The sequence below is a fragment of the Bombyx mandarina genome, chromosome A1 (genome assembly GCF_030267445.1).
Source record: "Bombyx mandarina strain Sakado chromosome A1, ASM3026744v2".
Lineage (NCBI taxonomy): Eukaryota > Metazoa > Arthropoda > Insecta > Lepidoptera > Bombycidae > Bombyx > Bombyx mandarina.
This window is the reverse complement of record NC_143234.1, coordinates 7,565,679-7,589,768: the sequence shown is the minus strand read 5'-3', so window position 1 is coordinate 7,589,768 and position 24,090 is coordinate 7,565,679. Positions and strand designations below refer to the sequence as shown.

Below are 24,090 nucleotides of genomic sequence, written 5' to 3'. Positions count from 1 at the left end.
TCCCCCGTCCGACGGATTCCTTCTGTTTGTTTTAAGTTTATTTTATACAAAAGTTTAGGTCTTTTATTTATCGATTGAGGCACTACGAAGTCTGCCGGGTCAGCTAGTATTCAATATAGGCTCGTAATGAAGATTGAATGATCTTAGAGTATCTTCGGCACTGGTGCTTATGAGAGAGGTTTAACAGACACAGTAAAAAAAAAGCAATTTGCATAAGACGGCTAATGTACTTGTATTGAGATATGCGACTGTATCGCTGTCATGAATTGCTCACGTGATGAAGGAATATCCACGTGTAAATCGTGCGCCATCATGAATTGCTCACGTGATGAAAGAAAATCTACGTGTAAGACTCGTGGCTGATACTAGACGATGTTGGTTATTGTAGGGGGAATGTGAGGGGGGTTGGGGCGTCAAACTGTCTGTTGGGTAAAACGGCTCAAGACTTTGCTTGACGGCAGTAATGGACATAAGTTTGGTGCCTTTTTTGTAGGCAGAAAAGCATACAGCCCACCTGATGATGAGTGATTGAAGGTGAAGGTTTATATGTATAATAACATCCATTAAATAGTGGAGAAATAAATAATAAATTACAGTTTCCGAAGCGAAGCGAGGGCGGGTCGCTAGTTTATGTATAAAGCAGTTATTGTCGCTTACGTCACGTTTGGTGACACCCCTATAACATTCCAGGCGCAGCAGTTGGCCAGAACTAAGAGCTTCCGCGATCGCTTCGAGCACTGGTCCGAGTCGGAACCGCGACGGTCACCGTCCGCCGTCGTCATCGAACGAGAACAAAACGACGACGAGGGAGAATCTCAGCTAGAGACCGCTAAGAGGTACGGTAACCTCACCGTCGCGTGGTCTGTGAAGTGGCAATAAATAAATAAAACGTACCGTCAATTAATTCATAGTAAATGAAAGTAGACATAAGAGGTAAGTCGTCGTGGCCTAAAGGATAAGACGTCCGGTGCATTCGTGTGTAGCGATGCACCGGTGTTCGAATCCCGCCGGCGGGTACCAATTTTTCTAATGAAATACGTACTTAACAAATGTTCATGATTGACTTGAATGATGAAGGAATAACATCGTGTAATAAAAATCTTTTTTTTTTTACCCGTGAGTCCGCACGACAAGACGTCCTACCACCAGTATATTTAAGTCTTAAGCCCTGGGGCTACACGTATGAAAAATCTATCCCTAGTTAGGCTCATTAACCGATATCCGGTTATTGTTATTATTGTTACAGTTTACGTCAGAAGTTCGAGAACATGCAAGTTCACCAGACGCCGGTCACCAAGACCTTCGCTAACAAAGTCAATCGATTCGTGGTGAGTGGCATAATTCATGTATACTTGTAAAGAAAAACCTTTATAGTATTTAGAACTTTAAAAACCCTTTAGTTTTAAAATGTGGTTTTTCTTAGACTCACCCGTCAGTTATTCAGTGAAGAGAGTAGTTCATAATATTTATAATAATACTGTTTGAAATATGAATTTAAAAAGAGATTAAGGGCTTTAAATGTTGTTTTCTTCTAATATTGTAGAAAACGCAATTAAGTATTTTATCGTTCGTTCATTCTGGAGTATTCTATATATTTATGTATAAGACAGATGTGTCTTAGATTTTTATATGCGTTCATATGCTCCGAATTGTCAGTTTAGAGGTTTTTTTTTTTTTTATTGCCCTTGTAGGCAGACGAGCATACGGCCCACTGGCTATCTTAAATGAATATTGTACACAGTGGAGATCTGCTGGTATTGGCTAGTCAGTGTGCAAGTATACCAGTGTTTCCCAACCTTTTTTGTGGCATGCCCCACTGTAACATTTCTAAAATTTTTATGCCCCCCATACATAATCTTAAACATAAAAAAAATTATTTATTCACTTAAGAAACATAAATGATAAGTTTTAGGAAGAAAATCACTATGAAATTGTTATCAGATCAGAGTAAGTAATATTTCAAAACATATAATGAAAAAATGAAATTCAAATTCGAAACAATTTTAATACAGATTTTCTATATTAATTTAGTACGATTGTCCCCCTTAAACATCAAATTGCCCTCTTGTGGGGCGTGGATCCCACGTTGGGAAACACCAAAGTATTAAAGTGCACAAGTCTTTTTAGTTTTTATTAAATAGCAAGATAAGATTTATTTTGTAGCGATTGCTTTAAATAATTTATTTTCTTTTACAGTAAGGACGAAATTAAGGAAGCCGCGAAACCAAAGGTATATTTACTTACGAAATTAGTTTTTTTTTTTAAATATATAATTACATGTTTGTCTTGCCAAGTTTATAGTCGATTTTTTTATTTTAATTTTCTTGTTATTCTTAATAGAACATTATCAATCGAACATTTATAAATTATAAATGAATAATTTGAACATTGGTTAAAGTGTTAACCTCTGAAATTCTGAAAAATATTGTTTGATAGATATTACTGAGAAACATGACATTTTTTACTAATTTGCATAAACATCGAATAATAATTTAAGTGGATTTAAAAAATGTGCGTAATTAAGTATTAGTTAAATGTTTATTTATATAGTAGAATTGATAAGGATGAACATTTTTTTAAGAGAAATCAAAGTGCCTTCTGAGTGCAATTTTGTTCTAAATAGTAATTTATGTATACACATATTTTTGTTGTTTGATAATAAGTGTCCTTAGATTTATTCAAAGTTTCTAAGTCCTATATACATAATAATATCGTCATTGTCGCTCATTCGAAGTTTAAGTGAAACATTATTCATATTTTCTTGAATATATTCAATAAGGTATACCGTTCGCTATATCTTATCTGACATATATAAAATTTTCGAATATTTACAAATTGTTTTTTTTTAAATATTTTATTCGTAAATTAAAGATTGACATAATTAAGTAATCTTGCCGATACTTGCACTGTGCCATTATTTTGATATTTATGTAAAATATATTCATATACAAATTAACAATTTAGTAGTTTATAAACGTTTTACGAATCTGACTGAAAATTTATATTTTTCACTGTATTTTGTTTTGTACTTAACAGATTTATTAAAGGTTTTGTACCGTTATCTAATAATTACAAATGTGGTCATTTTTAAGAAAAATAAATGTTAAAAAGTAAATATATGGTGTTTTTTTTATTTCGTTCCGACACGACCAAGTCAACGGTAAATTAAAATGTAAATTGTTGAGATCACAAAGTATAATGTGTAATTTTGAAACTCCACCCATAGTTTGATACTGGTGAGGTGGTAGGGTTGTTAAGTTACGGTAGGTTTACGGTAGGTAGCGCCTTGGATCTGCCCCTGGCATTGCTGAAGTCCATGGGCGACGGTACCACTCACTATCAGGTGGGCCGTATGCTCGTCTGCCTACAAGGGCAATAAAAAAAAAAAAAAATAGGATGCAGCCCTTGTAGTAAAGGAAACAAGGGTAGCAGCGGTCCTCCGGGGACTCGCCGGTGAAGGCACCAGTGTCTCCGAAGCCGGGGCTAGTCCTACCAAACCCTACTTATGTTAAAAAGGCACAACTAGACATAGTGATGGATGGATGCTCTAACCAGTCACGATGCTCGTTCTTTTTTCCTATTTTTTAGTTACCTCGAGGAGTTATTCTAGATTCACCGAATTAGTAGGTGAGCTCATGGGGCTCAAACCGGAGTGTTGCTAACACTGGCTCTACCAACAGCAGTGCTTCGCAGAATCTACCACCGGATCGGAAACGCAACCCACTGAGAAAATCCGGCGAGATAAGTACTCAGTGGGCTGTGTCTATGGGTTAATTTACTCGTCCAAGCCCTTCGTTGCAAGAGACGAGTTCGGCGAGGTGACCGAGATGCTTTTGATTATGTCTATGGGCTCCAGTAACCACTTAAAAACCAGGTGGGTTGTGAGCTCGTCCACGCACATAAGCAATAAAAAAAATAATGTATTTTTACGTATTGTGTTGATACTTTATATTTTCCTAGAACAATACAATCACAAACATCTTCACTTGCACGTAAATAAGGAGAGAGGGGTAAAAAATAAAACTACAATTTTAATTCATAGTCTAATTAAAAAAAATAGGAAATTTGAAACAATAAATTAACCACCTAAATATAAATAGGTTAAATATATCTCTTTTCTCTTTCGATCACATCAATCACTGAAACCAGAGGGCACTTCCTTTTAACAAAAACACTTAAACGTTTCCTTCATACAAACTTTGTTTTTACTACATTTCAGACCTAATACAATTAATGTTGTATACTCTGTTATAATCTTATTGACATTAGATGATATAGAAAAGGTCAGTCAAATTTAAAAAAAAAAATTATATTATATTAGTTAATCTGGCCAACTTAGATTCACCGTTGCAAACGTTTCAAATGAGGTTAAATAAAAAAATACAAACTAAAATTCTTTTTTATAGTTTGATATTGATCGTCTTTGTATAAAAGGTGGCGCGTTTTTTTTTTAATTCCCTATTCATCTCTTCGTCATCGGTGCAGAAAGCATACATGACAGGAACATGCCTCAAAAAAGAAATGTCTTTCATAAAAGTACTGTAGTATATAGAGACGTTATGATCAATAATAATCACTCAACCCTAGGTGTTTTAAAGTGTTAGCTGTGATTTTTTTTTTACTATCACGTTTTTGAAGTTATGTATAAGTAATGTGCATAAAAATATAAAAAGTCAATAAAAAATTTTTATTACACAGTAATTTATTATATTTTTAAGTTAATTTATGAATGGAACTAATTTCACCAGTGAAATTTTGCCTTAGAAAATCTAAGGCAAAATATCGAAATTAAATTGAAAAAATGAAATTAGAAAATGAAATGAAAAAATGAATATAGTTCATTAAATTTCACATTACTCTATACATAACTGATTGAGAAAGAAAAAAAGTAGTAGGCGATTTACTGTACGATAAGTTTGGCAATACCGCGTTGAGAGTTAGTACAATAGAATGTAATTAGTTTTTATAATATACTAGCTGACCCGGCAGACTTCGTAGTGCCTCAATCGATAAATAAAAGACCTAAACTTTTATATAGAATAAACTTAAAACAAACAAAAGGAATCCGTCCGACGGGGGACAGGTCAAAGGGAAAACAAAATTGTTATTTTTATTTATTCCGAGAATTTTCATATTTTTATACCTTTTAAACCTTCTCTGGACTTCTACAAATAATTCAAGACCAAAATTAGCCAAATCGGTCAAGCCGTTTTCATGTTATGTCGTGACAACGGAAAACGGGTTTCATTTTTATATATATAGACTTGATACGTCCTGAGTATTTAGAGGCATAAACTTCTTTAAATTAAAATAATTTGCTCAAGAGAATCAAAGTTTCTCCAGATTAATTAAATACTGAATTTTAAATTATTTTTTTTCTGACCTTGTCTCATAGCTGCTAAACACGGCTTTCACTTAAAGACATGTGGACTTCACATAATCAATCACATCAAGGAGCAACTGGACTTGCGATAAATTCAAAGGAGCTTTACTGGATTGTTTTAAACTTTTTTAACACTAATGTCCTTAAAAATATTAAAAAGAAATTTTAAAGTAAAAATTAAAAACATAAGAATAAAAACATTACAATAGATACATATTTACAGTAAAATCGCAATTACGAGGAAAACTTATTCTCAGTTTCTTATGATATAATTTTCAACAATACATTTTAGATTTTCCATTTCAATTGTAAAAAAATTTCAACAAAATAATTCAACACCGCAGCTTATTATGCATCATGTGATAGAGAATCTTTGAAATTAAATTTTAATTACTGTAAAATAAATAAAGTTATTTTACAACATGAAAAATCTTTATATTATTATATATTTAGTAATACTGTATTCTTTTCTAAGACATACGGTAATTTTCGGTGCCCTAAACTTATTTACATAATATTAATGTGTATGATTTCTGTATATAATCCTTATATGCGTGTTAAAATGGGCATTAGGGGCACAAATTGTACTCAACTAGGATCACACATCAAGTCCTTTATATGAATTTAAGAATGTTCATTTGTTGTTATTGAGAAATCGTTTGAAGTATCAGTAACATGGCTACAATAGATTTTGTCTTTGGGTACTACTTCAGTACAAGGCGTTAAATTCGTTTTTTTTTTAAATTAAGATCCAGTGAATGAGTCTCGCATTAATCTTCTTTTTGTATGTTCTTTTACTGACGTAAAATTGGGTTGATTCTTTAATGAGCAACAAATTATACATGCTGACAATAATCAAATGTTCATGGTAAGAAACATGTTACTTCATACAAAAAATATAAGTGTTGATGAAAATTAGTACCTATTTCTGTCCTTTAAAATTGATTTCTCTATCAGAAAACAAACATAAGTATCATTCTATGACTTTGTCATCATCCAGCCATATATTTTATTTTTCAAGGTGCAGTCCTTATTTCGGGGCAATTTACAAGATTTAGTATGGAAATAATTCTCTAACAAAATTTTGGAATTTTATTTGAATTTTCCACAATCAAGTTGGCTGTTGTAGTAAATTTTAAACTTGAGAGATTATTGTGACCATCATTCCTTAAATCACAACTTTTTGAATAAAAAACCAATAAGCTTTTTGAGATCAATAAATTTATTAGTGGAAATCAAACTGATAACTAAGTTTAAAAGAAAAAAAAAACAATATTATTAAAACCTATTCAAAAGCTATTTTTAATTATTATATTTTTAGTGCAGTTTTAGTACTTATTGTGTGAAAACTTTATCTATTTTTCTTTTAAAAATTCACTTATCTTATATTGTTTCTTTAAAATCTTTAAAAAATGAAGTTAAGATGTAGTTTTACAAGACCTTATGATTTTTTCAATTTAAATTTCGACATATCAATAATATTGTCCATATTAAATGCATTTTTTTGTAAAATAAACAGCTGTAGGATATGTTCAAAATCAGTTAGATTTGGGCAGTGCTAGTAATATAGATTCCTCATAACATATTTATAATAGGTTTTTTTTTAAATCGTATTTTTTTGTGTAATCGGAAATATATTTATTTAGAAGAAAAAAACAACAATATATATAATGTATTTCCTTTCAATTAAGAAATATCAATGTAACTATTTCATAAACCAATAATGTTACTCAATACTGCCATACGGTTGAACCAAACCTAAAAAATTTTAGGGCCAAATTAATAAATTTCTATGGAAATTAATCGTGAAATAAGAGCATATTCAACATTTCTTACTAGAATATCATAAAAAATCACTTTCAATAGTGTCTTTTAATTATTTTATTTTAAACACTTTCTGAATACATTCAAATACCCTATTCTAACCAGTTTAAAATGTAAACAAAAAATGTAACTTGTAAAACTGCATCACCATTCGCACTTATAAACATAGCCTCTGAGAGACTTTTAAACAATAATTTACATAACCTACTTACTGCATGTACTAAATTTAAAGTATCGTGCTTTTAGGTTTCATTGAAGAAATTCGAACCTTAAACACATGAGGTTCAGATCGAAATTTGAAAGGGCACTTGATGGTAATACAAAGTTTTAGAAATGAGGAGATTTGTATTATAACTGAGAAATAAAAATAAATGAAACTGCTTTCTACATCCCTATTGTCAACATTACATTCTTTTAAAAGTTTTTGATATTATTTTCATAGGTTCTTTTAGCAAATGATACATGACTTTTTATTTATTTAGAAATGGGTACTTGTTTTTCAATACTTTTTCTTTTTCTGTAATTAACAAAATTTGATGGTGCAACGGACCACAAATGGAAGACAACAGTAGCTTGACTGCTACACTGTAATAATTTATCTTTGTTATTATCTCCTCAATTTCATTAAATCGCCTAAAACGTCCACAAATGATGTGTTAGTACATCTAATGAACAAACGTAAATCTTTCATTCACAACATGAGATCCACACTTGCCTTCCATGTTTATTACTTTTGTTTATCAAATAAGTAAATCATTAACATTACTTACAATTTTATAAACTTTTAAAAGGTAATTCATTCTTCAAAATGTTTATCTAGTTTTTTCATTAAAATAACTTTAGAAATTAAATTATGCTTACAATCAATCATATTTATTATCTATGGTTATATGACTATTTTAAGGAGGGTTTTTAAGTAGAAAGACCAATTTTAAGGGTATATTTCTATAAAAACAAATAATGTATTGAGATTTCAGAAACTAATTTGTAATGTATGGTGTTATGTTTGACATCTACAATTAATTTATATCCACATCAGCCATTATCATAGCTCACTTTACATTATTAGTTTCTATTCATTAACATTAGATACAGTTACTGTTCTTAGGGTCACCAAACATACTATAATTTACAATCCTACTATATTACAGATCCAGACTCCTGTTTTTACTTTATAATCAATTACTCTTCTAGTTAATATTCTTAGTTTTGAAATAAAAAATTACATTGTACATTACAAAAGTGAAGTGAAGCAATTTCAATGGAAATATACTGATTTGTCAATATTTTTAGAATCATTTAATTTATTTTTATATTGTTAATAGCCTCAAAAACTTATCTATAACAAAGTTGGTGACCCAAATACTTCTTTGAATTGTTGACAGGGGTAATTTCTATCGCGTAATAAACAGTCAGCCATCAACCAAGATAAAAATTCATACCTGTACTCATGTCCAATCCAAATTTCTTCAACACAACACAGAAAACACATTTACAATTTATGTCCCGATAAATCACTTGTACGATGGCTAGTCTGGTGGTCGATGCACTGCACTAGTATGAACTTTCACAGATTCTTTCTCGGTGGTTTTTTCCCTTCCGTGTCTGTCATTCTTCTCATTGGGCCTACTTCTATCATCGGAGCGCTCTCTCCGATGAGACTTATGCGATTTATGACGTGAAGATGAGTGCCGCCTATGATCATGTTTGTCAGACCTCTCTGATCGATGCTTGTCATCTTTGTGCCTATGAGTTTTGTCAGATTTCTCAGACCTTTTGCTGTCAGTTTTTTCAGACTTTGGGTCTTTGTCAATTTTATCTTTAGATTCTGTTCTCTCTGTTTTATCTGATCTGTCAGTCTTGTCTAACTTCTCAGGTTTCTCTGTTTTTAGGTCCTTGTCAATTTTCCCTTCAGATTTTGAAGATTTAATATCAAGTCTTTCAGGGGTTTTACTAGACTTTTCTGGTTTATCGTCAGTTTTGTCTGGTTTGTGATCAGGTCTATCTGATTTAGGTTCAACCTTTACAGTTTTCAATTCAATTTTCTCTATTTTAGTCTCTGATTTTTCGACTGGTGTATAAGATTTCTCAGTTTTAATATCTGGCCTTTCAAGTTTTGGATCTGCCTTTATTTCCGCTTTGACCTCCACTTTCTCGGATTTCACATCAGGTTTGTCTGTTTTATCTTTGTCTGATTTCTTGTCTGTGTGTTTGTCCTTCGTTTGTGTATCGATACTCTTGCGTCCACCAGTTGATAGTTTCATGGCGGATTTCTGGAACTTCGCGCTCAGAGCTCTCATTTCGATCACGCCCACTTTGTGTTTTGATGACTTTTCTGTGAATAATAAACACACTTTACTCATATATTTTACTGTGGTATGGTATTTCTTGCAGTATTTAATATTGGCCTGTTATTTATTTATTTAATAATAGTGATAATAGTGATTCGTCGCATTTATTATTCATACTCTCTATTATCTATATATCATTAAATTATTATCTTAACTTTAAATCTACATCTCAATAAATTTTATTAGTTACCGGGTGTGTTATTGATGATCACGGGTTCAGGATCGGCCGCAGGACGTTCTTCAGCCGGAGATGACGCTTCCGATGAAGGATAATATTGCTTTAGACGTAAATGCCATGCTGAAAATAAAAATATCGATTTAGAATACCAACCTTATTGATAATAGAGACATGCACAACCAGAATGACAGATAAACATAACATTTTAAAAATAATGTTAGTTTCTATTGCAACATTACACCCATATAAAATTGGGAAATTAATTTATCATTATACAATGCAATTAAGTACAATTTTAAAATTATGATATTTACTCCAACACTTACCGACTGACGTCACAGCAGAGACTGTCCGAAATTGATGTATAATATTTCTTGGTAAAAAGTAAATATCGTCTGAGCACAGAGGTAATCTTGAATATCGCACTCCCTCTCTGCGTAACTGATTCAGCTTTGCTTCTTCTAGCCTGTTAAAAAAACAGACATTGTAAATTAATTGTCAAAGTTTTTTTATTTAACAAATTGTATAGGACATTGCTGATTAGGTTTTAACAACCCCTTTTTACATGGTTTATTAGATTTCTTGCATCTTCACATGAGTCCAAAATCAGTCTATGTCCAAAATATGGACATAGACTGATTTATTTTAGTATTGAATAATTTACATAAACCTTCATTATACACTGATGGTGAAAAATCAGTTTGATCCGTTCTGAAGATAAGATGTTATCTTCACTTGCTTTTATAATATATAGAAATCATTTTACAAATAAGTTCTTAGGAATTGCAAAATGGTCTCAAAATTATTGTATGCACTAGATTATTATCGAAATCATTTATCATTTCGTCACTGTCAAACTAAAATCTGCTGTGTGCAAAAACTGTAGGTATTTTGAATTAACGAGTAAAAACATTTTCGTATAAAACTTTATATGAAGGTGAATTTTTAGAACTATATCAAACGAAAGCTATGGACACATAACAGGTTTTTTATACGGTAGATAGGGCTGTGAACTATACGAAAAGGTCAAAAAGTAAAAATCTCAAAAAGTGCACATAACAGATTTTGGTTTGACAATGATGATTTATTTATTTATATCATTATTTATCTAAATAATCGAAATAAGGCTACAGTAATATTTTTTAATTATGTACATACCAAGTGACACACTGCGATATGGGAGGCTCGTACAGATCCAACTGAAGGAGCTGAACGAGTTTGTTGAAGTCGGCGGCGTGGAATGCGACCACGTCTTTCGTTATGCGTCCACGGTCGCTGTCGTCTCCGCACTGGATTCCTTTCAACACACCTGTGTAAAAAACAATTATGTTTAGATCTTACTGACTTTAAGATAAGGTTCATTCTTGTACTGTTTTTGTTGTCTATTAGCAAACACAGGGTGCTTTATCAACACACAGAAAGTCTTCAGTACCTTTTCAGGTTCTGATCACGTTTCTTAAGGAATATGGGTTGGTACGTGTCATTTGAAGTCGTCGTGGCCTAACGGATAAATCGTCCGGTGCATTCGTGTTGAGCGATGCACCGGTGTTCGAATCTCAGGAGGGTACCAATTTTTCTAATGAAATACGTACTCAACAAATGTTCATGATTGATTTTCACGGTGAAGAAATAACATCGTGTAATAAAAATGAAACCCGCAAAATTATAATTTGCATAATTACTGGTGGTAGGACCTCTTGTGAGTCCACGCGGGTGGGTACCACCACCCTGCCTATTTTTGTCGTGAAGCAGTAATGCGTTTCGGTTTGAAGAGTGGGGCAGCAGTTGTAACTATACTTGAGACCTTAGAACTTATATCTCAAGGTGGGTGGCCCATTTACGTTGTGGACGTCTATGGGCTCCAGTAACCACTTAATACCAGGTGGGCTGTGAGCTCGTCCACCCAACTAAGCAATAAAAAAAAGCGTCTATTCCTACACTAAGTAAAATGCAGTCCTCGAGTTAATAAAATCGATCAAGAATAAGGTATTGAGTACTTACCGAATTATGTTATCAAATTATAATATAAGTCGCCCAGTGCGTCTGTATCGAGCAATTAGAATTATTCATTTTACTGATAATATACAACTAACGTTGTGTTGTACGGAAGACGAGCGTTCACAAAAACTTAATAGAGATCGTATAGCGAAGAAGCTAGAATAGTCCCTCGAGCCTATCACCTATAAATTAGGTAGGGAAAAAACCGTGGCCGAGAAGGTTCGACTGCGTTTCACACCGTAGGGCAGGGTATATAAGTGGAAAGTGGGTGGGCCAACAATAACAGCTTCGTGTGCTATAGTGAATACTACTGAGTAACAAGTATATGAGCAAGGAACAAATACCCTGTGATGATCGATCAATTTTGATTGTCCGTAATTTTCTAGAAAACCGAATCTTAAATTTTATCCGACACAACCTCTTAACAATAAGATACCTACCAACAGCGGCTGTAGTGATCCTATCGAGTCCGTGTCCGACGTGGTCGGCGTGAGCCCTCGTCCGGTCTTCGAACAGAAACTCGCGAGCCTCGCTGTACCGCGGCAAGTATTGCAGGTTGCGTAGTTCGTTTATACCCGTCCTGTAAATGATCAAAAATAGGAGGGAAATGTAATCAAAAGCTCTTTGCAGGTTTATGTATTTATTATATGTATAAAATAAGATATGCGTATTGTGTTGCTTTTGTTTTTTTTGTAATTTTATATTTCTAAATTTCTCTTCTCTGTTCATTTTCTACTTATATGTGATTTTGATTGTGGAAAAATATTTGGTTAGTTTTAGCTATATTTTTTAAAATATTATATGTTTGTATGTACTGTGTTTCCCAAATAAATAAATAAATATAACAGGCTAATGAGCTGCTGCTATTTCTACAGAAAAAAAGTCAGTACAATCAGTCTTGTCATTACCAGAGAATGGATTAACAAAAGAAAAAACCTTAAACATATCGACGCTTGAAAGGCAAAAGTGACTAAGCGACAATAGCTGCTTTGTACATAAATGATAGACAATAACCATATTCGATGCGCAAAAAAATAATATTTCCAGGTCTATTAAAATCATTTTAATCCTAGTTACTAGCTAGATTCTACTACAGCTAGATTCGTTAAAATAAATTTTGTTTTCAGGTATTTCAACTTTAAATTAGTCTACTGTAAAGTTCACGCATTGTCGCTTAGTCACGTTTGCCTTTCAAGCGTCGATATATTTTTATTTATTTGGATACTAAACACATTGTTATTCCATGCGAAAAATTGGTGGTAGTGTAATGAAATACTACTGAGACGTTCCAAGGAGGAGAGGCAGAGATCTCATTATAAGCTCTAGTAAATACTAATAACTACATGAATTTACAAAAACCTATTTATTTTAATAAACTAATTGACTAAATTAATTAAAATGATTTATAATACCTTCTCTTCTTAATTGGACTCTTTCCTAGTTCTGCAGTGGGAACAAGTTGTTCCCCAGGTCGAATCCACAATATTGGTCCATCATTTGATTCTTGAGGGTCCATTTCCACAGCTGATAATGGACCCCATGGCATGGTCTGAGTGCACAACATAATGATATAACATATATAAAGACAGCAATTAATATTATTTTCTTCTGTTTCAGGCGACCTACATAATTATTAGCTAGCATCGAACTTTAGTGTTATGAATTTTATAAAAACCCTGCTCAAATAATATACATTGAGAAGTAATTGTTATATAAAAACAGGCAGATTGCTTTTCTATTATTTTATATGTGAAATAACCTGAAGTAATGTTCCAACTGTCAACATTGAGATGAATGTAGCTTCTGTAGCTTGTCAAATTTATTTATTAATTGCAAATGATGATGGTAAATAGTCAAGAGCCCAATGGCTATCATGGAAAGAATACTTGGAAGGGGAAACATGATGCAAAACAATCATCAAGTACTTACCATGTTAAGAAATGGACATGAAGCCAGCATCTCCAGCATGTCGGGGAAATAGCCTCCAACTTCCTCATGTACCGTGCCTACCAGAGATATTTGGTGTAACGGACCACAACGGAAAGTGCCTGCTGCATATGTTTGTTGAACCTGCATAAAGAAATGTTTTAAGTAAATATGGCTAAAATTCCTAATTTAATTGAAATCATACACAATCAAATTGTTAAATAAGTATTTTGAGTTTAGTAGTATAATCTTTATTATTAAAAAAGTTTTCAATACATCTATCTGTTCGGTGTAAAGACTTACATGATAGCAGATTACATAGTCGTTGATGGAGTACGACGGATTTGCAGACCATCAGTTAAAAAACCTTGGCACTCTAAAATCTTTGATCTCAAGGAATTAAATTACTTCCTGAAAGAGCTGGTATGATATTACGGACGTATATTTAATTTGAATAGTAAAAGGCGCCACGCTCTAGGCACATTAGGGCATACTGAAAGCGGGCACAAGTAGGATGAGTAGATAAGTTAGGTAGCCCCTATTTAATTATACTTCGAAACAGTCATATATTCCGACTTAAAGAGTACAGATAATCATTTCACAAAGTAAATGAAACTTATGTATCAGTACTTGGTGGCATTTACGTTGAGGTCTATGTTGGGTAATCACTTAACACCGGGTAAATTATGACTTACAAGTCATAAAAAAAGATGCTGTAGTGTACCTGCTGATAGTATCGTGCGAGAGTGGTGGTCTCGATGTCTGATGCTCTGGCCAATACGCCGGCCTTGACCGGCAGCGTGGGGTGCTTGTGTGCGAGGTGCTGGAGGAGGCACGGGAAGGGAGCCGCCGCGCCGCGCACCACGCCGCACACGAACCGGGCCCAACCCTCACTGTCTTCCGAGAACACCAGCTGTCGACACGTTGGACACTTATTACACACTATCTCCACCGTCCTCGTCGACCCGTCGCTTGCGACGAAGGGCTCGACGAGCGAATTAACCCATAGACACAGCCCACTGAGTTTCTCGCCGGATCTTCTCAGTGGGTTGCGTTTCCGATCCGGCGGTAGATTCTGCGAAGCACTGCTCTTACTAGGGCTAGTCTTAGCAACACTCCGGTTTGAGCCCCGTGAGCTCACCTACACGCTAGGGTGAAGCTGAAATAGCCTCTCAAGGCTATCAGCATAGGTAGGGAAAAAAAACACTATCTAAATACAATTTTTTTAAATGGAATTGAAATTGGTATTTCAATGATAGCAAATGTTATTTAAATGAAACATTAAATGAATACACTTTCACACCAGTTACAAAGATGATAAACTAATAATTTTCTGATGTGCTAATATAAGAATTTATTGTATAATCTATTTTACCTAGTCTTTTTAATGATACTATCAAACCAACATGCATAGCTACTAATATTCTTTTTTATAATAAATATAACTTATCAGTCCTATATTTTTTTCTATAATTTTTTTTTGCTTAAATTGGTGGACGAGCTCACAGCCCACCTGGTGTTAAGTGGTTACCGCAGCCGATAGACATCTACAACGTAAATGTGCCACCCACCTTGAGATATAAGTTCTAAGGTCTCAGTATAGTTACAACGGCTGCCCCACCCTTCAAGCCGAAACGCATTACTGCTTCACGGCAGAAATAGGCAGGGCGGTGGTACCTATCCGCGCGGACTCACAAGAGCTCCTACCACCAGTAAATATAAAATCAATCAATCACCTTCAGAAACTCTTTGGCCAGAGACTGCTGTTGTTGTTCACCCAGCATGTCAACATCTCGCTGGTGAAGGTACACTACACTGGCACCACCATTTGGGTGAGTTTCGACTCGCATTAACCTGTCGAAAAAATTTGAATGAGTGACAGCTTTTATGTACTTCTAAAAGCCTATCTTTCTAATCTTCAGACCAATTCAATTTCTGTCTAAGCCATTAGGAATAAACATAACAGTAATACAACGGCAGCAGGCTGATAAAACTATAAGTGAGTCGTCTATTATCAAAGGTGGCAATCTGTGCATTTGGACAAAAAAATGTTATTGATATGTCAATACAGATTGATTTGAATATAATCGTCTCCTTCAAAGAATACGGTTCAAAACCTGCATTAAATAAAGGTTAATATTTAACCTGTTATTTATCTAAGGTGTCGTTCAGAAGAGTTTTGTGACTGCCAATGGAGTACAAAGTCAATAATTCGTTTTTCTGATTTACCAATAATTGTACAAAAGTCACATTGCCGGCTTTGATAATAGTCGACTCAAGTATATGTTACAAAATATACTCTAATTTGTTTTTAAAGGCCTGCATTTTGGTGACAGAAATATAGTGGTAAGTTGGACAGGTATAGTTTATAAGTATTGCCTTTGTAGGCAGACGAGCGTACGGCCCACCTGACGGTATGTGGTTACCGTCGCCCATGGACTTCAGCAATGCCAGGAGCAAAGCCAAGCCGCTGCCTACTGCCTACTGCTGCCTATTTCTCCCATAAAACAGTTATGACATTCGGTTTAAAAGTTTAGGACTCAAAATGGCTGGAAACGATCATGTTAATGTCTATAGTCTTTAATCATCACTCGGCACCTCATGTCCGCTAGTGGGCCTCTCACAGAAGTCTCATTCAAAAAAATTACATTATAGGTTTCCCTACCAATTTTCCATGTATCTCACCTGTGATATTTAAGCCCCTTGATGTCAGGGTTCTCCATTAAAGTTCCCCATCCTTCCCCAATACAAACGGGGGCGGCTCGATCACGCCTGCACTGAACGCCGATTGAACAGCGCTTCACACGAGACCTTCGCCTACAATGGTGACACGATGAATGACGCGATGACCTGAAAGTAATAGCACTTTATTAACATATCTTTTAATGCTCTTTTTACTAAAACTGATTACATATAGCATTTCCGATCAATAGGTATATACAGGGTATTCCAGAAAGAATGCATAATCTTGAAACACCTCATAGTAGAGCTATTGGGAACTCAAAAAAAAAATTTTTTTCTTAGATAGTACCCAAATTATAAAATTAAAAAAAAAAAAATATTTTCCCAACTCCTGTGCGTTTCTGTTATATACAACAGCTACAAACATATGAAACCCACAGGGTTTTTGGTGTTATAACATTCTACATGAACTATACCAATGGATATGCACTAAACCATATGAGTAGCTGTTGTAATTTTTTGTAAAAATTAATCCAAACTTAAATTTCAATCATAAAATGTAGTATTTTTATATAGGTAATTAATCTGGGTACTATCTGAAATGTTTTATTTTTTATTTTGTGTCCCCAATAGTTCTACTATGAGGTGTTTCAGGATTATGCATTCTTTCTGGGACACCCTGTGTATATGCTAAACTCTAGAAGCTGTTTATGAATATATGAAATATTGTTATGGGATTAAGGAAATGTCATTTAAAACAAGGGTTGTTTATTTAAATTAGTATAAAAAAGTAGTATTGTTATATTGTAATATACCTGTCTCTATCTTTATCTTTCTCTCGTTCTTTTTCTCTCTCTTTTTCTTTCTCCATCTTGACATGTTCATTCTCAATGTTAATTTTAACCTCATTATCCTTAAGACTCCTGATGGCAGGATATACTTGTAACATACCACCTTCTTGTTTCAGTTTTAATGGTAACTCAAGATTTCCATAACATGGTAACTCTCTTCTTGGTGTTGCCTGGAACCTTATTGCCCTTAATGTAAGACTGAAATGTGTGGCTGGCCTTCTAACTGTCGAATTGTCTAGAAGAATATTGGATCTTGTGACCCGTGGATATTTATATTTAAACATTGATTGCTGTAGATGTGTATTGATGATACGTAACTGGCGGGACACTGATGAGAAGATTTTCTTCGTTACATCATTATTGGCTATTTTGTTTGTAAGTTGAGTCTGTTTCCATGATGCATTAAGGCCTCTGAACCAATCAGATTTTAATGGTTCTTGATTCAATTCCGCTAGACAAAAATCGTCTCTTTGAGAGTCATATAGTAAAGGATTCATTAAATTTGGTGTTTTGTTCATAACATGAAGAGTTAACACAGCTGCATCTCCATACCCTCCTGAGTCAAAAACGGGCCATATCTTACTCAACTTTGCAGGTTTTGTATCATCACCCCACAAGGATACCAACTTTGAAGAATCCTGACTACGTTTTCGTTTTTTACCTGTTGAAAAAGGGAAATTTAACAAATAGCAAACTAATTTAACTTTGTAATTTATTTTAGACATTCTACTATTAGTGTACTTAGTGTAGTCAAAGTGTTATTATATGCATTAGTTTGAAATAATTTATGAAAATATAATAAATAATAATATGTATATTGCTCAACAAGAATTTATGTTATACAGCAAGACTATAACTTGTGGCATAGTGACAATTTTTGGGTTTATGGAGTACTGATATAAAATAAAATTATATGAAGAAACACAACACAGAACTCGGCAGTTCTTATCTTTCAAAATTGGTATGCAATTTCATTACGTGTGACGATTCACAGCCAAAATAAATGACATGCTAACATAGACTTTTTTAAGGAGAGCAATGGTTCATATCAGCCCAGAGGGATAACCATAGGATAACAAACACAACAATCAGCCATAAATGAAATGATGCATTCAAATTAGAATTAAAATTATCAAATATTATTATTTGATTTCAAATAAAAACCACAATTATATCCTAATAATTTGGAAGATTGATTTAATTACCTAATCATACAATTACTTTTCATATGGTTTAGTTAATGATGACCTGTTGCCTATGTTAATTTCGCACTTAGTTTTTTTAAATCTTTTTTTTTACTTTTTTTAACTTAACTTTTTTTCTCGCTTAGTTGCACTGTGTATATTAGCAACAATGAAAATATGTTAGCTTTTTGTGATCCTTATCTTAGTAATGTCTGCATTAGTATACTTATACTAGATAGGTATACGTGTGTTATCTTTGTATATGAAATCAACACTTAATAAGCGCGTAAGTCGGGCGCGTATTTCAACAGTGAATAAATAATTGTCTGACGGAAGACTCAAAAATTGAAAAATATTTTATGAGGCTAATTTGACATTAAAACTTAACATTCAGAGTTGCAGTAATGCCTTGTCTAGCGAAGCTTTGAAAATACAGATGAAATGTATAGTCAAATACATAATGCGCACAAGTGCATGCTGTTTTTGAATTAACTATTCAGACAGAACTTAGCGTACTAAATTAAAGTTGTTATTTAATTAGTTTTATGCTATTAAAGATATACGAAAAAAAACCGTTATTTTCTAGATTTTGAAAATTTAGAGATATTGAACCAGAGGTTGATGCTTTCGCGGATACAGCACCGACTCCTTCAAGGCGACGTGCGCCGGGAGGCCCCAGAGGACCCGAAGGCGAAAGTAACTAAGAAAGCAGTGGAACGTCAGGAAAAGCTTGACTTTCACTGCATTAATCTGTCGCAGTGTAACAGTTTCCAGAAAACTCCTGGCTCCTGTCCTTACAGATTTGGGACAATCAGTAAAGACCGCGCGGCGCTTTAACTCAATCTGCGTACTACCCACACATCTAACCGTATTTTCACTGCCGGTCGCGACTCCTATCCTGTAGATGCATTCACGAAACCGCTGCCCTTGAGCTATTAGGTCTCCTTCGGGCAGTTGTTAGCTAATCCCACCCCTCCTGGCTAAGCCTGTGTTCGCCCACATGTCCGTATCAAACTGGAAAGACTTTCAGACCACCCTACCTTCCCAAAAAAAAATTTAACTGCAGACTGCGTACAATTTAAACTAATATGTGATCGTTGGCGTTATGACGCGGTTATTTCCTGGTTCAGATTCTGCGAAGTATCCCGGGACAATAGAGACACCGCCTTGGCGCTTTGTCTTGCAGTCGATCGAAATGGCTAACGTTGAATCGTTTTCGTAGATCTGGTGTAAAGAACGGTTTGGATGTCCGAAGAATATTCTGCCTCCGTCTCAAAAAAAAGATTAATTGTAAAGTATGCTTTCTTAGCAAGTCCAGAAATAGCTACAGCATGTTGTTCTTTTCAATTACACTTAGCTTATCTTATATATCATAATTTAAATATTACAAAATTTATCATTTCAAAATCTAATTGATTTCAATGTATTATTTCAACGCTAGGAATTCTTTCGGAATTCTTAAAATGGATGCAAAAATTGTTGAGACACCTAGAAATGAGTCGTCTATTATCAAAGGTGGCAATCTGTGCATTTGGACAAAAAAAAATTTTTGATATGTCAATACAGATTGATTTGAATATAATCGTCTCCTTCAAAGAATACGGTTCAAAACCTGCATTACATAAAGGTTAATAGTTAACCTGTTATTTATCTAAGATGTCGTTCCGAAGAGTTTTGTGACTGCCAATGGAATACAAAGTCAATAATTCGTTTTTCTGATTTACCAATCATTGTTCAAAAGTCAGATTGCCGGCTTTGATAATAGTCGACTCAAATAGATGATACAATAAATTTGTTTCGAATTGAATTTTGTAAAGGGGAAACTGCCATTACTCTTCTATTTTTGATAGTTTCATCGGAATTATAAAAAATAAATATCAAATTGAAACATATTTTTCTTTTAAATTTATTTAAATAAAAATGTTTTACTCCTGAAACTTTGTTTACTTTTTTTATCTCGTCTGGTTGGCCTTACTTTATGTACATCTAATAAATCCCAAATTATTCCAAAACAATAATTAAATTATAAATTGTCCCAAATTAAAATCCATTTTCCTCAGCCTATAGATGGGTTTAAAGATTTGCAATATCAGTGGCATTGCTACTGGTTTTGGTGGATTTCCAGGCAGCAATGCACATTTTGTGTCTTAGTTTTGTTTTCTATGACAAAGTTTTGAGGGTTAAGCATATAAAATTTTGGGAATTTAAGGTTATCTATGAATTATATGAGTGAGTTTATGATATGCTTCCGAATATAGCTCTGTGTTCTTTGTTTTTTTATTAAGTTTGAGTCACAGAGTGCAGATTCAAGATGATTGGTGGCTCTAAGTACAGGTAGGTTTGATGATTCTGTGATTTATAGAAAGTATGTAGTTAGCTTAACTTCTACTGAGTAGCTAGTGGTTTTAATACCCTTACAGAATCTGTCGATTTAAATATATGCCTAAGAATATTATAATTTCAATAATTGAAAGCAGGTCCAATATAAAATTCATGGTAGTGGGTAGTTACCCTATCTATGAATGAAGGTTATATGGACTGACTTTGTAGCAATGGACTTTATTCTACACTTTGAAGTAGATCTGAAGAATTTTGTGAGGTTGGCTCTGCGCCAGTATAGCAATATAGTCCACAAAAATGGCAACTGTTGTTCTCTGTGTGTAGGGTTAATTATATGCAAAAAATGTGTGAAATAGTTGTGCGAGTTCTTAGCACTGGAAGCCCAGGCTTGACTACATGTCAAGAAATGCTGTAGAGGATTTTTAGAAGAGTTAAATTGCAGAAATTGCAGACTCTATGGACTTTTCAATCAAAGAATTATTATTGATCAGAACTAGTGATCTACAATAAATTTTTGCAGGTAGCTTCTTGAGCAAGCAACATTCAAATAATTTTAATCTCACTGATATTAAACTTGTGGGTCTTTATGCTATAGATTGGTTTTGACATTTTCTTATCATTGAGATTTGTGACTACACTAAATTCTTATTAGTTATTTTTTTACTTTCAAAATATTATTAGTTAGTGTTAGTAGTGTGGCCTTTTAAATGTGCAAATTATAAGTAACAGTAAAAATAACTAGAAACAAAATCAATAAAATTAAACACATTCTTACAACAATATGCTTTGAAATAAATCTTACAACATTTTCATCATTATCTGCTTAAGAAAACTATACTAAGTGCTAACCATGCTAAGTGGAGGAAATGTCTTCGGATTGGAAAAAATTCATAGTTTTTTTTATTTGGTTCTCAAAAAGTTTTACTCAAACCGTAAATAATCTTTCAGTATAGATTAGTAAATAAGCTCACAGCTCACTTGGTGTAAGTGGTTACTAGAGCTTGTAAGCATAATGTATATGTCATCACCCATCTTGAGACAAGTGGTCGAAGATCATCATCATCATCATTATTATCCTATCCTTCTCCCAGTTACCTGGGGTCGGTGCAACATGTTTTGTTCTTCCATACTCTTCTATCATATACCATTTCCTCGCTCACTCCCCTCTTTCCCATATCGTCTTTCACACAATCCATTCATTTCTTCTTAGATATCCTTCTCCTCCCCTTTAGTCGATCGCTCATTGCTGAGCATCGTGATGCGCCCGCCTGTGACTTTTTTTTTGTAATTTGTAGCCACTTATGTCAGTCAGTAGCACAGTGAACCACTTCCTCTATATCCTTCCACATTTCTCAGTTAACATTTTCTTACCAACCTCATTTTCATTTCGTCTCATCACATGTCCATACCATCCCAAACGCGCACTTCTCAGCTTCTCTGTCACAGGTGCCACTTTCAGACTTCCTCTAATATATTCATTCCGTATTCTATCCATTCTCGTTACTCCACACATCCATCGTAACATTTGCATCTCTGCTGCATGAAATCGCCTTTCATCCGGTCACAAGTGGTCGAAGATTCAAATGTATAATAAATATAAAAGATATACTACCCTTCATATCTAAATGGAGTAGTGTTTTGTGAAAGAAATAGACAGGATCGTGACACCTATTTAAGCTTACAAGACGTCCTACCACCAATAAAATGTCTACCACCATTTTATATTACTTCTTTTCAAATAATGCAACAAGTAGAAAGTAGTATTCAACCATCAGCAAGGTCGATGATGCAATGATTTCAGAAATTCTTAGAACTAGCCATTCACGGCGCACAGAAACTTAATTGAAATTGTAAAAGAACGTTTACCCTATGAATTTCATGAAAAAACGCATAATGACTGTTTATAAACATTTTTGACCTCAAATGATGTAACAAACAAAATAATAGGTTACTACTTTTCCCACCAAAATTTATAGCGAGTTAATGAATGATATTGATTTAAATTGACCTTTAGTCATCAATGTTAAGCTTAAAATTGTGCTGCAATTATATATATAAAAGTAAAATACCTTTGGATTCGATAGATGTATGGATATGTTTGGTTGACACACTTGGATCGCATCCCGGCCTCGAAGGTTTTTTAGTGTCATGCGAGATGCGACGCCGCTTAGAAGCCTCACCGGCACAACTTTCGCCGTTCGCTTTGCGATAATCACCGCCGAGTTCAAGATTTTCACCAGCTTTTACGTGGGACAATCTTGCTTCGTTCGATGACGCCATTGTGGCGGCGACAACAGTTTCACGATAAAACGATCACTTCCAGTTAATTAAACATGGACGCTACTTGTTTGCTATATCTCGAAAACGAATAGAAGATTCAAAATCACAATGGACGATTAGAAACATTCAAAGCGAATAAAAAACAACTTGCGACGCCATTTCTGGTTTCTCAGCACTTCTCTTTTTTTACTGGAAATTCGTACACATCGTCAAGCAACAGTAGCTAGACTATACAGCCATAGATTATACAGCCGTAGCGACGGATGCATTTTTTATTTTATTTTTATATTTATTTAAATTTAAACTATTTGCTTCAGTACATAGGTGTAACATTAAATAATTAATATAAAAACGAATAATGTCTAATTAAAACTAAATAGAAAATCTGCAAAAGAGAGCATTTTAGTGACATCTAGTGTCAGTGTATGGTATTATTTTCATCGATTTTTTTACACTTTTTAAAGAATTGTTAGATGGCAGTACATAGCATGCGCAAATAATTTGGACTGGCCTTGAGCACGTCGTTTATAAAAAGTACATGACGACCTTGACAGTTTCACCAGTTTAACAATAAGCTTGGCCTTTAGATATTAAAAACAAAATTAGCAATCTTTTAAGCAGTTCACATAAAAAAATCATTCATTAATAAATTTGACAAGTACTTAATAATATTATTTAATAATAATAATATTATTATATATATATATTATATATATTATATATAATAATAATTTAATAATAATAATAATATTATTTAATAATAATAATATTATTCGTGAATCAACCTGTGCATGGATTTAGATAATTTTGATGAAGATTAATTTGAATGTAGAGTACATACATAGAGCAGGAGGACATAAGCATAGATCTAAACAATTATGTTATCAAGAGGGTAATGATCACGTGATTTTTCGATTGGTTTTCAGAACAAGCTGTTATTTTTTGCACTGTGCTCAATCAATTAAAATAACAGACGCACTATTTTTGCTTTTTGCGGAAACTACGCTCGCGTAAGTCTTTTCGTTACATTGCGTGTTCAGAAAATAGTAACTAAAATTACCAAAACAACAGTAAAATTGTACATAGTTCTGGT

General features: G+C 33.7%; 2 protein-coding genes across 3 annotated transcripts in view; one reads left to right on the top strand and one right to left on the bottom strand.

Moving 5' to 3' along the window:
* LOC114253525 (uncharacterized) overlaps positions 1 to 3,115 on the top strand; it is a 46,503-nt gene extending 43,388 nt beyond the window's left edge. Inside the window, exons 15-17 of one of the 2 annotated variants that reach the window (XM_028188438.2) lie at positions 691 to 836; positions 1,247 to 1,328; positions 2,197 to 3,115. In XM_028188438.2, the coding sequence (XP_028044239.2) occupies positions 691 to 836; positions 1,247 to 1,328; positions 2,197 to 2,199 (231 nt within the window). In that variant the 3' untranslated portion in view covers positions 2,200 to 3,115. The remainder of the gene's footprint in view (positions 1 to 690; positions 837 to 1,246; positions 1,329 to 2,196) is intronic. The other variant, XM_089739880.1, reaches the window with a different exon arrangement.
* A 914-nt stretch (positions 3,116 to 4,029) lies between these two features.
* LOC114253423 (uncharacterized) lies at positions 4,030 to 23,224 on the bottom strand. Its single transcript, XM_089739879.1, has 12 exons — positions 22,787 to 23,224; positions 17,158 to 17,854; positions 16,346 to 16,510; positions 15,397 to 15,514; positions 14,385 to 14,573; positions 13,664 to 13,804; positions 13,147 to 13,283; positions 12,175 to 12,314; positions 10,895 to 11,045; positions 10,063 to 10,202; positions 9,749 to 9,856; positions 4,030 to 9,542 (listed from the first exon to the last, which is right to left on the bottom strand). The coding sequence occupies exons 1-12, from the start codon at positions 22,995 to 22,997 to the stop codon at positions 8,737 to 8,739; spliced, it is 3,003 nt and encodes a 1,000-aa protein (XP_089596005.1). The 5' UTR covers positions 22,998 to 23,224; the 3' UTR covers positions 4,030 to 8,736.
* Positions 23,225 to 24,090: the final 866 nt, after the last annotated feature.